The following is an 18,780-nucleotide window of genomic DNA, read 5'->3' as shown; positions in this document are numbered from 1 at the left end:
TACAGTAAATCCACAACACTCGCCAGTCACATACATCATCTCAAAAATAGGAATATTCCCTCCACTCTGTCATGGTCCATAATAGATTCAAGGCTTCCATACCAAGGTCAACGCTTACCCTGTAAGTTATGCCTTAAAGAGGCATTCCACATATCAAAACACAACTCCTCAACATGACTAAACAAATATAATGAGGTCCTAAGGACATGCAACCACCACTTTTTTCATACCTTCAAATTTTACCACAAATCTAAATGCAACCTAAATAACCCCACAGTATATATCCACAACACCCTGTAGGTAATCCTCAACAACCCTACCTATCTCCATTTTAAATTTTAATCTTTAACTAACTCCCTCATCTTACTTTAAGGATCACAATCATTTAATAATACATATATGAACATATAAGTGGGTACATGTGGTTGTTTATAAAAATGTGTACAAGTATTTTATCTATGTATGTATTTGTATGTGAGTATATGTAAATATATATATATATGTGTGTGTGTATGTGTATTTACACATATATATGTGCGTGTGTGCGTATGCATGTGTGCATGCATTTATATATACAAATATATATGAATGAGTGAGTATATGTGTATACATGTATGTGTAAGTACCTGTATGTGTGCATGCGTGTGACTATAAATGTGTGTGTAACTGCGCGCATGTATGTGCGTGTGCATGTTTATATACGTGTATGCATATGCATGTATGAATACATCTATGGGTGCACATGAGCATGCTTGTGTACATACGCGCGTGTGCATGTATAGGCATATGTACATGTCTATATATATGTGTGTGTATATGCATATATGCATACTTATTCGCATATATGCATTCTTTCCTCCTATTCCTACCTATCACTAACCTATCACACACGCCTAGCTATAGTACTGGCAACAGCTACGCTCGAAATGGTGTATTTTACATGCCACCTGCACAGGAGCCAGTTCAGCGGCACTGGCAACGAACTCGCTCGAATGTCTTTTCACGTGCCACCGGCACAAGTGCCAGGAAAGTGACGTTGGTAAAGATCACGCTCAAATGGTGCTATTTACATGCCACCGGCATGGAAGCCAGACAGCTGCTCTGGCAATGATCACGCTCGGACGGTGCTCTTAGTGTTCCACTGGTACAGTTGCCATCACAATTTCGCTTTCACTTGCTCCAACAGGTCTTCACAAGTGGAGTTTAGTGTCCAATGAAGGAAGGTACGCATAAGTGGGCTGGCTACACCCCTGGCAGAGGCTTTGGATTTAGGTCTCACTTGGCTTGCCGGGTCTTCTCACGCACAGCATATTTCCAAAGGTCTCGGTCACAAGTCATTGCCTCGGTGAGGCCTAATGTTCGATCTGGTTGGTGGCTCTCAGCAGGTTGTCCCGTAGAAACCTCCAAAAGTCTTCCACGTTGTATGATGCTATATCCCATTCTATTTCGTCAAATGCTTCGAGTAATATGTCTCTAAATCTCTGTCCATTTGCAGGATCTTATATTCTGTGTAGCCTCTGTTATGCAAACTCTTAGGATTAAAAGTGAGAGAAAAAAAGACAAAGCCTCATGGCAGGAATGAAGGCTTGAGAACCAAATTGAACAGCTCAAGTGAGACCTTGGATGGATACATGCATTCATAGAAAAGAAGAGTGTGAGGGAAAGACATAGGAACAAACTGCAAAGAAAGTACAACATAAGACACAAAGGACTGCGAATAGTTAAAGAGGAATTAAAACAAGGAATCAAAGCAGTGTCAGGTAAAAATAACAGATACCAACAGAAAACAAATCAGCACCAGCAGAATAGACACTTTAAGAACAACAAAGGAAAATTCTATAAACAGCCAAACAATGAAGAGGAGCATCAGGAAAATGATATGCCAAATGCTGAAGCAGCAAAGAAATTCCAGACAGAAACCTGGAGCAAAGAAGTCCAACATAATGTAAAAGCAGGCTTGTTACAGGAATTTAAAAGTGAAATAGAGGCTGGAGTGACACAAGAAAACATAACAATCACAGATAAGAAAGTAAAAGAGATGATTAAGAAAATACCAAACAGGAAAGCCCTCGTACCAAATGGTGTCCAGGGTTAAGAATCTCGCAAGTATATACAGTTATATATGACCATTTTTTTACTGACTGCAAAGAAAACGGAACACTGACATGGATGATAAAAGGAAGGACAGTGCTGATACAGAAAGACAAAGAAAAGAAAAGGGGAACTCAGCAATTATAGACCTTATTACTTGCTTACAATTACTCTGGAAACTATTAACTGGCCTCATAGCAGATGAAGTATATAATTTTCTGGAAAAGACCCTATTACCAGAGGAACAAAAAGGATATAGGAAGAAATCAAGGAGGACTACTGGTCTGCTATATATAGACAGAAGAATATTGAATGAGGAACAAGTAAGAAAAAGGAATTTTACCTACTGGATGGCTAGATTACAGGAAGGCTTATGACTGTGTCCCACACAGCTGGCTCTTGGAGTGTCCGAGGATGCTTGGAGTCAATGAGAGGATAAACAACTTTTTGAAGAAAGCATTGAGGGTTTGGGAAGTACAAGTGACATGTACAAATGACTTGCTAGGCAATGTGAAAATACACAAGGGCATTTTCCAAGGAGAATTGCTCTTTCCATTACTCTTTGTCAGTGCACTAATCTCTCTGACAAGTATACTAAAAAAATCCAGGCCTACCCATGAGTTTACCAAATCCAAGATGTGAATAAATCACCTACTATATGGATGGCTTTAAGTTGTATACAAAAAATGAGGCAGACTAAGATTCCATGATCCAAACTGTGAGAGTATTCAGTAAAGATATTGGAATGTAGTTTAGGGTAAATTACTGTACAGTACTAATTATGAAGAGAGGCTGGAATGTAAACTCTGATGGCATGAAATTACCACAAAACAGCAGCATTAGACCACTGTAGTATAATGAGGGGTACAAATATCTTCGATTTTAGTAATGATATAATTTCTTATTATGTCTCGTTCCAGTTATTTTTACCAACAGAGCCAAAAAGGGTCTATATATACCTCCAGCACAAAAGAGTTTTCTATATTAAGTGCAATAGTTGGTGCAAAACTGATCATAACATTTTGAGCAGTTATATGGCTTAACCAGTAATATACCAACCACTTGACAATATAAAACTGTGTACACACACATATACACTTTGGAGATATTACACCCTCTCTACTGTCTAGTCTATTTCTGGTGATGGTCACATCACTGGTCAGTAAATGACAGCTGCTATTCCTCTTCACTTATTGTTGGTGGTGTACATCCCAGTTCAGTGTTTAGGACCTATGAGGTTATTGATGTATATATTTCTATTTCTGTGTGTATGTATCTTTTATGTATGTCTGGGATGAGTGCGAGAGTGCTTTTAGGATGTTGTTTTCAGGTCTTCTGTACATATATGTCTGGGTTTTGGGAAATAGTTTTTCATGTATTTGCAGCAACTGTGATAGCTGAAGTTTGCTCGAGTAATAAACTGTGCAACATATATGCCTAGATGGCCTTTCATTTACCCCAAACTGCATGCCAGTACCCTTGCTAAATATTCTTACTGCTTGTATCAGGGAATCTAGGCCATTTTTTCATTTATGATGTATAGTTTGAGGTTATCCATTTATAACAGGTGATTTATTTTCACCCTAATTTCAGCAAAGGCTTGAATTTCCTTAGTATGTTTATCTGAGGGATTAATGTAATAATCTTTTCTACTATAGGTACAAGGCTTGAAATTTTGGGGAACAGAGATAGTCGATTATATTGATCCCAGTGTTCAACTGGTACTTATCTTATCGACCCCAAAACGATGAAAGGCAAAGTAGACTTTGGTGGAATTTGAACTCAAAACATAAAGTTGGATGAAATGCTGCTATGCATTTTGCCTGGCATGCTAATGATTCTGCCAGCTTACCGTCTTATTGAAATAATGAAAAGTAATGGAGAGAGTGGGTCTCACTGAAATATTCCAATGTGTATTTTCACATTTTCTAATGATTCACTTCACTTATTAAGGTGGCAAGCTGACAAAATTGTTAGTCTGCTGGAGATGAAATACTCAATGACATTTCTTCCGGTTCTTTATAGGATCAATAAAATAACAAAGAATGTAACATTGTAATATTTCATGCAAAGTAAATATAACAAATGAAAAATCCTTCAAGAATCCAATTCCCAGATCACTACCAAAATTTCATCATCTGTTCCTTGTGTCATTACCAACTTTTCCTGCAAGTTTCATCAAATACCGTTCACAACTTTTTGAGTTATTTTGCACACAGAATGAGAGATGGACAAACCAACACCGATGAAAACATAACCTCCTTCCTTGGCGGAGGTAATTACCAGTTGAGCACTTGGGTTGCAGTAATTGACTTACTCCTTCACCAAAATTGCTAGCCTTGTGTCAAAATTTGAAAGCATTATTATTATTATTACTATGATTTTCTCCTGTTTTGATGTTTTTCAGGATTATCTATACCATGTTCCAGCTCCTACCCACAGCTTACATTCACAACATTTTCCTCAACACATGTGGTTCCAATTATAACCACCAACTGCCTATTTCGAAAGACACCTGGTATTAGACACAATATTGAGGCTCTATAAATACACTCTTGATACCTTTCAGCTTTCACATTCTCTATCTTCACAATGTCATGATCAGCAGGTACTGTTACATCAATGAAAATCCATTCTTTTGTCACTTTCCACAGGAGAGTGATATGTGATCAATAATGTAGCTTTTTCTCTGTGTGTTTTGTCATTCCATGAGAAATTCATTTGATCAGTCTCTGTGGGTGGCAAGGGTTGGCATTCATACCACTTGTCAGTACACTTAAGCCCGTACCTACTACTCATCTCCCAGTGCAATTTTCTCTACTGTATTAGGGCGTTTTGAATATACACCAATTACATACTTTATTGCTTTTATGTTTGCACACCATCTACAGAGGGGTGTTTCTGTTGTCTTATCAATGCTGTACTCAACTGCATTAGTTTACAAAGACTGCTCTTGAGTAAGAAGGATCGAACCTTCTGTATCCCTTAAAATTACCACTCTTATTAAGGCACCAAGCTGGCAGAATCATTAGCATAATGGACAAAATGCTAAGAGGCATTTCTTTCAGCTTTTTACACGATATGATCAAATCCTGTTGAGGTTGACAGTACCTTTTATTCTTTTTAGAGTCAATGAAGTACCAGGTGAGCACTTGAGTTGATGCAACTGACCTATCCTTTCTCTCAAAATTACTGGTCGTGTGCCATAATTAGAAAAAAAATATTGTATTTATATTTTTTACTCTAGCAATCTTTCTAAGCTGTTCTGTTAACCCATATATACCCCTGGTTGCGTTTTCACAATGCAAACCTGCTCCTACTTTGTTTGGACATGAACTTGTCGGGAAGCATCTGACTGAACAGATGAAATGTTCAGTAGGTAGTTGACACCTGTAGGTAATAGTTGCATACTGTCCTTCTCTTGCAGATTGTGAAAGCTTACCATAGCGTTTAATCTAAATACAGTGAAATTTTAAGACTTCACTTTTTTATGGGCATATATGAGTTGATTCTAAAGTATTTTTCGTGTTGTAATAGTTTTCTTTATACTTGTTGGAAGGTATGTAAGGGCCATGTTATTTAGAATGTCAGTTATTTTAGAGGGTCCTTGTAATTAGCCAGTCTGATATGAGTAATTAATAAAATTATAATTTTTCAGAGTAATTAAATTCCATCTAGAGATGAATCATTTGAAATATTTAAAAATGAATGTCCTGTTTTTATTCAAGCTTGGACTTGAAATTCTGAACTTGATACCTTTTGGTATTGTCCAGTTATTAACAATGTTTAAGGTAATGAGCTGGCAGAATTGTCGCCATGCTGGACAAAATGCTTAGTGGTATTTGTTCTGAGTTCAAATTTGGCTGATGTTGATGTCGCCTTTCATCCTTTATAAAATAAGTAATAGTCAAGTACTGAGGTCAATGTAGTTGATTAGCCCCTCCCCCAAAATTTCAGGCCTTGTGCCTAGAGTGAAAAGAAATATTGGTTTCAAATTTTGGCACAAGGCCAATAATTTCAGTAGAAGAGATAAGTCAATTATATTGACTCCAGTACTCAACTGGTACTTATTTTATTGACTTCGAAAGGACGAAAAGCAAAGTTGACCCTGGAAACATTTGAACTGACTGTAAAATCAGAAGAAATGCTGCTAAGCATTTTGTCAGTGCAGTACCAATTCTTAGTAGAAAGAAATATTAACTATGTTTTAGAACCATTTTTGTTACTGATGAATTTTCAGGCAGTTTGCTTCAATTTCTGCATAGTTGTTCAAAGGTGCTAGCAAATATTTTCTCATTTAAATAATTTTTTTTTATTGTTGCTTCATGTATGTATATGCGTATATAAGCATCTGACTTTTCAGTGTCTTTGATTAATAGTTTAAGGACATAGTTGTGTACATTAGTCACTTTTAAGGCAGCTGTCTTGCAATGTAAAGCATATTGTTTAAATAGTTTTTAAATGCACAGAAAAAATCCCACATTTTTTAAATATATGTCACCTTTAGAAAAGCTCTGTAAAATGTTATTTTCCATGGTAAAGAACAACAATAATGATGTCTCTGGCTGCCCAATCTCAGCCAAGAAAGAAGCCATACCAGCATTAATAGAAATGAGATAGTATAATATACACCAGAAAAAGCCTCAGAGAATAAACAAAAGTGACTATACTCTGGGATAAGATAAATGGTACCAACATGGAGATGAAAGGTAATGAAGCAGATACTGTCACCAAGGAAAGGATGAAGTATCAATGCTACAAAGAAATGGAGAAATTAAGCAAATATAAAGATCTGGATATGGAGATAACCATAATGTAAAAATTGAAAACAGAAACAATCTTTATAATAATAGGTGCCTTGGGAAGAATACCCCACCCCATACGAATACCTAACCAAAACTCCAGCACTTACAAAAATATTTGCTAGGAACTGCAGTCAATATAAAATACATAACCAAAACAAAACACTGCACATATTCAAAGCACACAGATTTGCACATAGTGGTGCAGTAAAGAAGACAATAAAAATAATAATTGTTTTTGAATTTAGGTACAAGGTTAGCGATTTTGAGGGAGGGGTAGTCGAGTACAACACCCCCAGCACTAGATATGTACTTATTTTATCGTTCCCGAAGGAACAATAGGCAAAGTGGACCTTAGAATTTGAATTCTGAATGTAAAGAATCAAAAACTAATAATAAAAGGCATTATTGTCTAACACTCAAACAATTCTTCCAATGCACAACTCTTAATGTAATAACAATGTTGCTCACAAACTCGAAAACAGAAATTTAGGGAGAGGAGATTAGTTCAATCGACTCAATACTAGACTAGTATCGAATAACAACAATAAAAATAAATAGGTGATTTTAATAATAAAAATAAATAAATAAAAACAGAGAATAAAAATAAAAAATAAAAATAATAACAATTAAAAAATAATATTTTATAATAATTTTGTTTATTTGCTGTCGGGATAAATGATGAAGGAATACTCTAAGGGTTAACAACAACAGTGGAGGGTTACGTTCATGTAAAAAAAAAAGGCATGGAAAACAAAGCATATAAGGAGAAGTGTGAAGCCCCCATAACCAGCTAGGGCTTTCAAAGGAACTCTGTAGATCTATAACTGTTCTCACTACCAAAGGGTTGTTTTCTACTGTTCAGGCGAATACTGGTATTTATCCCATTCACCAGGGTCGTTCTCACCCATCTTTCGGTAAATTTACTGGAAGCCAGCACCTCCCTCTCCACCTTCCTCTCCCACTGGAACTTGAAGAAGTTGATGAGGGATTGGCCGAAGAGGAAAACAGCATGTCATGTTAACCTAAGACAACGCTATAGAACACAGTCGTCACACCATTTGTTACATCAGAAAGGCAGCGGTAGAAATGTGGGCGCTAGTTCACATGTCGCGCAGTCGATTTTGCCTTTAACCCTCCAGCGTTGATAGAACAAACAAATTATATATTGGGGTTTATTCGATCGACCATACTTATACGTTTGTGGTCTAATGGCATCGAAAGAAGTAATCAATATCATTAACAGTAGCACCGAAAAGTAAGAGGTAAGTTTCGATTCCCCGATGAAAGCGATTTTATTTTATTTACACTGCTAATGCCTTTTGAAGAAAGCGCGAACATCACAACAACCCACCGTCCTTTCCCCCCGCAATATAGAGCATTGTGTCGAGTGGAAAAATCAAAAAAAAAAAAACACATATATTTATATATACCATTCTTGTGAACTCTGTGAAAAAGACTAACTTAAATGATTCAGCCGATTGTACTTAACAAAATTGTGCTTCAATCTATTTAGATGAATTTAATAAACTAACTCCTTTTGTCCATACCAGACTGTGGGGTGGTGGATAGAAGTGTGGAAATCCAAGACAAAGACATTTTTTTCACCTACGACTGAACTCAACATTTTGATGTATATATGAAAAAATATGGTTCGTGAAAACGTTCGGAGAATATAGCAATGGAAATATCGAGTATACAGAAAGATTCATAATAATATGAATGATTATTAGTGTAATTAATACTATAATTATAATTACACAGACTTAGACTTTGACAACAGGAAGAATATATACGTATACTGCCGAGTGAACGACTAGGAACTATTCTATTTTATACACCAGTGGATAGTAGCGGAAAAATGAAGAAATTCTATATGTTAAAGAAAATGATTTAGTTGTTGTGTTGATCTAACAGCAACTAATATACAAGTGACAGCAGAAATGAGTCATATGTATGTAGATACGTATGGGCGGCTGGAAAAACTAGTGCCATCTTCAACAGTCCGCTGTAGAGAAGAGAAGATGGCGCTCCAGCGGAAGAAAGACGGTGGGCCTAATGTGAAGTTTTTTGAGTCTGTTGAAACTATTGCTATGTTTGATTCTGTTCGAACATGGTTACACAAGAACTGTAAGAAGGTAAGCATTTCATTTCACCTCCGTACTGTGATCCTTTGATGTATGTAAATGATGTTTCTATTTGCCTTTCCGCTACCCGGCTTGACGTCGTTTTCTCCCTCCCTTTGTTTGATAACATATTTTCCCATTTAATTACATTGCTGTTTACTTTTAGATATTATGTACATTATTTCACTATTGTCGTCAGTAATCACATAAAGCCAACAGATTGAAATGGAGAAATGTTCCTACATCAAAATGTAAATGAAAGTTGACAATCATAGTTGCATATTTTAAAATCGATTTTCGATTTATTGAATATGTGTATAACATTTACTGTTATTGCTTATTTTTAAAATAATGATATATTGATCAGTGTTAGTGTGTATATTTATATATATCCTCAATTTCCTAATAAAAACAGATTAAGATGTTTTAAAGTTTGATTGTCAAATATTTCTGTTGTAATGTGCATATTGAAACTTCGTTCTAATGTGTGCATTACGATTTATTGGCTACTAACATACTGCACAGATAATGGCGATGAAACTGTTGATTTTATAATTCAGTTTTATTAATATATTCGCTTTTGATCTATGATTGTGTATAAAAGTTGATGAGCGAAGAGCTAAGACGAAATTGAAGTTAAGACTGGAAATGTTGGCAAGAAAGTGAAATGCGAGAAGTTGCAACTGATTTGCATTTAGAAGCAGAGCCAGCACAGATAACCTCACTTTAGTATCTGTATGCTAGCGACACTCCTCCTCCTCCCCCCTTTCTTTTCTCTCAGCATCGTGTCACATTCTTTAGTTTTTATATTATTATTATTTTTACATAATTACAATTACTCTGTTAATAAGTTACTAAGTACTAGCATTCATCTAATTAATTTACTGGCTTAATACCTGAAAATCGGGTAAAATTAATCAGAACCTTTCTCCTTGCTTCAAACGATATGGATCTTGTCGCGCTTTTGTCAAGTTAACTCCCAGAAATATATTTCTTTTCAGTAATAGTTTTTTTAGTAATATATCATTATGCAGTTAAGAAATTTGGTGGAATTCATTTACCTATAGCTTTATCAGTCTGTTATATCTTGAATGAAACAAAAACGGAAAAAAAACTCTCCCTCCCTCACTTAATGGAGCAAACTGAAGCTGATTAAAGCTGTTCATTATATATACTCATCTTTGTTCCCCTATTTACTGTAGCCACATACTCTATCTCTGCTCTCCATATATATTTCATTATTTTCCTATATTAGTTAATTTCGTTACCGTTAAATATAGTAATTATCCTACGGAGCAGCAACTACCGTGAACCAACGACAAAGCTTCACTTCCGCCGTTCGACTTGGCAGACATGTTTCCCGCATACACCAACTTTTTCTCATGTGTACCTTTAATATTACTGCTGTCGCATCGCCGAACACTTGCTCTTAGGATTTGCTTTGCTCAGTTGCAGGCAATAATTTGTTAATTCGTGCAGAAATTGATAGTATAAAATTATTCTTATAATTTTAATTGGAATAATAAAAAAAAAAAAAAGACATTGCGAGTGAGAGGTGTGAATCATCATCGCAAAGCGCCGTACAGCTAGAATAAGGGTTACAAATTTACTTGTTTTCATTAAATTTTTCCATTATTCATCTTTCATCCCTATCATATATCCGTGTGACCTATTTTGCGGTATACTCTTTCCATTAGATATATTTCCTCAAATGCTTTCTGTTGAAATTTCAAATTGCGTGTATTCACGTTTCAATTCATGCGCTATTCTCTACCCCGTAGAAACAGTGTGTTTGTGTGTGTGTGTATATGTATATATATATATATTATACAAATGTATAATATCGGCATTGTTTTTAAAGTAACTTAACTCGACTGAATCAGTTTATGTTGGCAATAAAACTAATTTTAAAATCTTTTCAAAATATAATAATAATAATAATAATAATAATAATAATAAAACTTAACAGCTTTACGAATACGCAGTTTGTACATTACTCGTCACGTTATTGAACACTGGATCTTTGGTGTCTTTGGAATTGCCTCTCTGATATCCTTTAATTGGCATTAGGTTTTGGAGAGCAAAATTCAAAATGATTAATTTTTGACAATACGAAAAGGCTGAGTTCAAGGAAAGTGGTATGTGTCGGCCAGATGAAGTTCCTGAGTTTACATGAATTGGTCTGTGTAGGAAGAAGAGGAATGTGTTGTTTCGGTGTTGCCTCTTTCACTTGAGAGGAAGAAAATAAAATTGAAATTAGATTCTAATATCTATATATAAAAAAAAAACATTGGTGGGCGGGGGAAGCAGTTAAGATATGAATTTGTGTGGTGTTGTTTAGCACCCGTTAAACCCTGATTGAGCTAACAAATTAAAGCGTTCCTACAATTACCATCATATCATTTTCAGACAATGTATCAGGACTTATTATGATCTTTGTTGATTGTTAATTGTTTCTCATATAGGCACCTGATTATTTTAGAAGCGGGAATATTGGATGTTGTGAAGTATCATCGAGATATGTAATAATTAGGATTTCAAATTACATTTGTAATAATAGCACAAAATCCCTACATATTTCTTCGAGTTTAGCATTAGGAATTGAAATTGGTTGCAGACTTATAGCACGATATAATCTGTAAATTAAGGTATAAAATAATTTGTTATCTCCCATCTGGGTTTATTCAATGAGTATTAATGATGTTTTTTAACTCTAACTCAGCCCTGAGTCAACAGATCTCTGGTCTTTTATTCAAACATTGTAGTATGTCTAAGACTATTTAATGTTATTCTTTTTTTTTTGAGGAAGAACGTGATTTGAGGGTGATTTGGCAGATTTTTCTAGCATGTCAACAAACTGCATACAAGCTTAGATCAGATGGACATACTTTTTTTTAAACTGAGTAATTTTTAGTGTGAACAAACTAATGTATGAACCACAATCATGGTTTCTCTTATTTTAAAATTTTGTATGGTTTCTTATTACTCTTTACTTGTTTCAGTCATTTGACTGCGGCCATGCTGGAGCACCACCTTTAGTCGAGCAAATCAACCCCGGGATTTATTCTTTGTAAGCCTAGTACTTATTCTATCAGTCTCTTTTGCCGAACCGCTAAGTGACGGGGACATAAACACACCAGCATCGGTTGTCAAGCAATGCTAGGGGGACAAACACAAACACACACACACATATATATATATATATATATATATATACACACACATATATACAACGGGCTTCTTTCAGTTTCCGTCTACCAAATCCACTCACAAGGCTTTGGTCGGCCCGAGGCTATAGTAGAAGACACTTGCCCAAGGTGCCATGCAGTGGGGCTGAACCCGGAACCATGTGGTTGGTAAGCAAGCTACTTACCACACAGCCACTCCTAAACAGTAATTGTGTGACATTTTATATGGTTAAAAATAAATGTGTACAATATATATATAGAAATTTGTCTAATTGCTAATGCATCCTCTTAACCTTCTGTTTTTGTTGACTATGGTCCTCTCAATGTTGTCATCTGGGAATGAGTTTACATGTGTGTATGCAAACCAATTCAGGATCCTTATGCTGTTGTACAAGTGGGAACAAGAACATGGTCTTGATGGCTTTTGGCTGTGATGAACAGTTTTGTTTCTGTTGCTGTGTTTATATAGTTTTGCACCCTTGGCTAGAGTAGAACATGTCAATGTGGTCATGTGTCAGTTCTCATGGGGTCTGAAGGAGGTATCTTGCAGTGTTTCAGTATATGCCTGAACTGACTTCTATTATGTCTTTTGACCTCCCTGATATTGGGCTTCTACTTGCAACTCAATGAAAGACTTCTCAGAGAGTTAGGTGTTGGGTATGTGTTCAGTGTCCCACCTATCTCATATGTATTTTGGTTGCCATGTATGCACTCTTTAAATGCAGGAGGGGCCTGTTTGTTGTTCAATCTGTCCTGTTACTAGCTCCTTAATATGTGCTTCAGTCTTTAATGGTGAAAAAGTTGAAGTTTTTATAGCAATGCAGGAGAGCAGACATCACCACTCTTTTGTATATGTCCAATTTGTTGTTGATAAAGAGATCTGCATTGTTAAAGATGTGCTTTTGTCGCAAACTGTAAGTTTGAATTGGTTATTTGCAATTCGTTCTTTATTTATTTGTATATTGAGATGCTGTCTGAGATGTAACTTCCTTAGTATTGGTAATATTCAGTGGATTTTAGCTGATATCCCTAACAATAATGGTTGGTATGGTAACAGGCTAGTAAGAGATGTTCCATAAACTTGTATCTTATTGGTGTTAATTGAAAGGCTACAGCTGATTGTCACTCTGTTAAATTCATTAGCAAGTACACCTTCTCAGCTTGAGACTGAGTTCCGTTCCAACTGACTGGTCATATGTTGGATTTATATTTTTCGACACTATTTTCACTCAGATGGGTTATAAAAATATAAAACACAAAAGTTTAATCCATAATTATTGTACATAGTGTGAAAAATACATAATATATACTTTATTTTTTGTGGTCGTAAGTTGAGAAGAAGGTGTACCTGTTGTTCTTTGATGAATGAATGACAATGTCAGTGTACAGTAATTTGTGCACTCTGGTCATTTTGATTTTTAGTTTCCTGTTATTTGATATTAAATAACTTACTATCCTTGTGGCATATAAAAGTGTTGTCTTCTTGGTTGCACTTAAAAGCTTCAAGTATAGTATGAAAAAGTGGGTGCTTTGACGATTCATTGCCTCACTCCATTGTTTAGAAATGACACATGCTCCTCTGGTACTGTAGGTTGGAACTCATGCACTATTGTGTAATAGTGCATTTTGCCTAACAAGCCTCTGCAGATGCACTCATCTTCTGCATAACAGCCCTCATGGTGCTGAATGTGTTTTTTTTTCAGGTTGATGAAAATAGTTCAGATGTTGGCATGACACTTTTATATCATACGCACCACCCCAGCAGATGAATGATTGATGACTTCAGTGTCAAAATAGCTCAAACTCAGGCACATGACCCAAAATTATTCACAGAAATGACCTGTAAAATGGCAGCAATATTGAGTTGCTACTGTTGTGACTCTACATCAAACAACTCACTATCACAGATAGTGTCATCAGACAGCTTGATTTATGGTTGGTCACCTGGTGGAAACCTTTGGTCAAATCAATTTTGTCACCTCTCAAGAAGACATCAAACATGTTGTCTTGTACTGTGATGGGGAAGGGCCAAATATCACAGATCACATCATGATTTGTACAAACACAAGACAGGTCACTGACAGCAACAAGAAAGCTTTTGACATGTGAAATATGTGGTAACACACATTTCAACAACTTGTGACCGACTGAATCAAGTATGCTATTTCCAATGAAATGGGATATAAATCCAAAATCAAGATTGGTTTGATTAAAGCAACAAAGTGATTTGCCTGCTCTTCTCTCAAAACAATGCAGTATTTAATTTCTGAATCAATACTTTAGAACTATTCCTTTATCTAAGGACTAAATACCTACAATGAAAATCTTAAGTTTGAAGGCTAATGTGAAAATGGAGAAAGCCAGAACCAAATCCAATGTGTTGCAAATGTTACTGATAAGTATGGCCACTTAAACTCTTACATAGCTGTTTTAAAATGTGTACAGACTGAGGTCAAATGTAAACAACTCCTGTCAAGGATAAGAATTGGCAATTGAATCTGGAGCACCACAGAGATAGAGAAATGATGGACAGAATATTTCTGAAAATTTCTAACAAAAAGACCCATACTAACAATAAGCATTGACCAGATACAACAGGAACCTATTTATAAAAATGTGGCAAGTAAAGTCATTAGTATCTATCACATACTCAGAAACAATCATGCAGTAAGCGAAGACTTCTTAGTCAAACTGATCAAAAGTAATAATCTTGAATTCACTAAAGCTTTAACATCTTAGATAGAAGAAACCGAACCTCAGAATTTCAAGAATATCCATATCACTGTACTTCTCCAAAAGGGAGACAAATCTTATTATGGAAATATGAAATAGCACTCCTATCTGCAGCTGGTAAGACACTCAGTGGCATCGTCTTACATATTAAAACTGAAAATGTCTGTGTGTGTATCGGTATGTCCTCGTTTTGCTCCAAAACGGTTCGACTGATTTTTCTTAAACTTCACACACATGTTGCTTATGTGTCTGGGAAGGTTTTAAGTATAAATTGATTTCGAAGAAATGTTTAGGTTAACACTGGGAGGAATAACATTTGGGCGTGAGTGAATGGTGAGAGTAAAATTTTTAAGCTTCCAAAGGAAATAACTCATTCCCTCCTGGAAATAACCACCAAGGGAAGTAACCCATTCATTTTCAGTATACTTACTTTTTGGTATTTGAACTATTTTAGTTATTTTCTCAACTTATCCAATACAATGCTTAAACAAGTAAATAGTATTCTCCTAAACAATAGATCCACTTATTTCAGTTAGTGACTTATTCACAAATATACCAACACAAGCGCTGCTGGGGTAATATTCTCAGGGAACACACAAAAGCTTTTTTTCACATTTAATTACTTTGAATTGTTATTATCTCATATCTGATAAGCCTGTTATTACGTAACGTTTCACATTTTAGTGTACATACCTTATTAGTATTTCCTCCTAAAATCTATATACTCTGGGAATGTATTAAATCCCTTTTTGGGGCTACTTCATTTGAATTCTTACTATCGGGTAATTAATTTCATGTTATACATAACTGACTTCACAATTTGGGTATTCATAGCTTATTGGGAATTCCTAAAAACAAGATCCTTTGTAAGACAGTTCGGTATTCTTAATAAATACACAAAAACAGTTTTAAGGGCTACATACTTTGTATTGTTACTGGATTAGCGAAACAATTATGAGAACGGAACCAAGGGATAAGCCCGCTTTCCCGGTAATTACCGGGTATGTCAGCTACTATATATATAATATATATATATATATATGCTTATTATAGCCTCAGGCTGACCAAAACCTTGTGAGTGGATTTCGTACTCGGAAACTGAAAGAACACTGTCGTATATATGTGTATGTGTGTCTTGTGTTTGTACCCCCACCATTGTTTGACAACTGATGTTGCTGTGTTTACATTCCCGTAACTTAGCGGTTTGGTAAAAGACACTTACAGAATGAGTACTAGGCTTACAAAGAATAAATCCTGTGGTTGATTTCTTCAACCAACGGCAGTGCTCCAGCATGGCCACAGTCACATGACTGAAACAAGTAAAACAAAAAAAATCTATGCCATTTTAATCCTGAGTAAGGCCGGGTATCTCTGCTAGTACTCTCTATCTTGGTATTCACCGTTGGTAGCAATTACGGCATCTATCTTTTGATATGGAAGAGGTACCAATGATATGGGCTTCACTTGGAAACAGTTACAAGAGAAATATCGTAATATATCAATGATTTAAATAATAGCATAGTCTTTAGATCAGTGGTTCTTAACTGGGGTCCATATAAGATTTACTTGTTAAAAATTATGTGCAATAAATCAGCTATACTTCTACAATACACAAAATATTAAAATTTTTTTTAATACAATTCCTAATAATGTTTAATTATAAAAATATAATGGGGTTTTTTAAAACTTCGAATATCTATGAAGGTCCAGTAGAGTACAATAGGAATGAGAGGGGTCCACAGGCAAAAGATGGTTGAAAACCACTGCTTTAGATGAATTGTCTGTGTAATTATGTCCAAGTTTGGGCTGTTTAATCCATACTTTCTAACTCTGAAGATGTATGATATTGTTGTTTAAAAATATCACTTTCAATGATTTTCATGTATTTTTATTTTTAAAGATTTGTCATATTTAGTTTACTAAATATATTGAGTGGAAATACAGATATCATTAGAGGTTCCTCTATTATGTAAAGAGAAATATATGGGCACTAGTTAGAAACAAGTAATTAAACATTCAAGTTAGTTGATTAATGATTTCAAGTTTACCTTAAGTTAAACCTTTCGATATGAATCTACCTGTGGCCACTTGAGATTCTTTGTTACAACCTCCTGTTTAAATAAATAAAAGCCTTCCATTATAATCTTATATCAGAACCTTTTACTGAATCATTTTATTAAATCCCTCCACATAATTGTTGTTTTAAAATTTAATTGAAACATCTAGGTTTTGTACAGTGTAATTTGTCACTCTTTTATTCCATCTAAAATAGTTATGCGCAATAAAAGCAACTCACATGTCACAAAACCTGTTGACATACACTGGAACACTGACATCAATCTTACATTATAAGAATTTAAGATACGACTAATAGCAATATACAAATTCCTAAATTCATTTCCACCTGCTTCAGACAAATGCTGAACCACACACCAAAATAGGAGCAGTATTGACCCTGCATGTTTTTGTACTAAGTTGTTAACCACCTCTGGTGAACCCCAAAGAAATGAGACTATTCTGCACTAGTTAATCCTTTCATTACTGTATTTATTTTGAGATGCTTTGTGTTTCTTTCAATTACTTTAAATATAACAAAAGAATTTAGTAAAATAACTCGGTTATTATTCAACTAGTGTTAGGAACATAAGGCTCTTCTGGTTTCAACATATCTTTTTTGTCTATCTTGGGTAATTTCCACCCTTATCTTATAGTTCCCAGGATGTATAGAATATTTATGAACAAAAATTTTCCAAATAAAAGTTAATTTTTATTCAAGATGTTTATATGACTCTACTGTCTGTTAAATATAGCTTGACAACCACAAACAAATACTTTTGATAAAGACAATTTGAAGCATATTCTTTGAACTCATGAGGTCGTTTCATACTGAAATGACTGCTACATCTGAATGATATAGCATAAAATCAATTATCTTGGGTATTCAGCGAGATATTTTAGAGTAAAATTAACAATATTGTAGAGAACAAAGCAACTCTTACTCAGGAGGAAATAATAGATGTATTCTTTAAGATTTTTGTTATTCATTAATATTCAAATTAGTGTTTTTATCTTGTTTGTTGTCATAACATTTCAGCATTGTACCTTCTGGCACTCAAGTGCCTGTTATATTCAGTAATGTTCTTAGAATTTGGAACTGAATTCTTTATGAAGTCCACGATAGCAGATTGTTTATTAGTTATTCTGCTTCTTGTAATACTTCTAGTTTGTTACAGTTCAAAAAGTGTGTGTACACACAAACACACGTATGTATATGTATGAATAAGTAACCCAGGTATTGAACTTGCGCCAGTGTATGTATTGATTCATTCAGTTATTTTACCAGTGATATGCCTGATTTATTATCTTGACTTTATTGCACAAAGGTTAGTCATTTTCCTTTGCTCTCCTCAAATAATTTAGTTATTACTGGTTTTTCTGACTCCCCTTGGAATATGGCTTTATAATGCTCCTCTTGTCTTATTTTATGTCCAATGCACACCTCCAGAATTGGAAAGATCTTCGCTTGGAATGCCAGAGCAGACTTAGGCAGATTCAGAACACTTGGTGGAAGAACAAAGCTGCAGAAACTCAATGTTTTGTGGATGAAAATAAGAACCACAAGTTCTACACTGCAACCAAATCCATGTATGGTCCGTCCTCCAATCATATCAATTCGATATGATCTTCAGGCGGCAACACTCTCGGACAAGGAAAAGACCCGTATCCGTAACAGATGAGCAGAACACTTCAGCTCCTTGTTGAACAAGATAAATCCTACAGACACCACACTGATTGATGAGCTCCCTCATCTCCCTGAGCTGGATACGGAACCCTCACTCG

At 35.2% G+C, this 18,780-nt stretch overlaps 1 protein-coding gene across 2 annotated transcripts in view; it reads left to right on the top strand.

Moving 5' to 3' along the window:
* The first annotated feature begins 7,724 nt into the window (after positions 1-7,724).
* The window catches only part of LOC106871460 (SWI/SNF complex subunit SMARCC1), a 37,228-nt gene continuing 26,172 nt past the window's right edge, over positions 7,725-18,780 (top strand). Inside the window, exon 1 of one of the 2 annotated variants that reach the window (XM_052968910.1) lies at positions 7,725-9,031. In XM_052968910.1, coding sequence (XP_052824870.1) covers positions 8,837-9,031 — 195 coding nt within the window. In that variant the 5' untranslated portion in view covers positions 7,725-8,836. The remainder of the gene's footprint in view (positions 9,032-18,780) is intronic. The other variant, XM_052968909.1, reaches the window with a different exon arrangement.

The sequence above is a fragment of the Octopus bimaculoides genome, chromosome 6 (genome assembly GCF_001194135.2).
Source record: "Octopus bimaculoides isolate UCB-OBI-ISO-001 chromosome 6, ASM119413v2, whole genome shotgun sequence".
In the NCBI taxonomy this organism is placed as follows: Eukaryota; Metazoa; Mollusca; class Cephalopoda; order Octopoda; family Octopodidae; genus Octopus; species Octopus bimaculoides.
The sequence above is the reverse complement of the archived record's forward strand: the minus strand, read 5'-3'. Positions and strand labels throughout refer to the sequence as shown.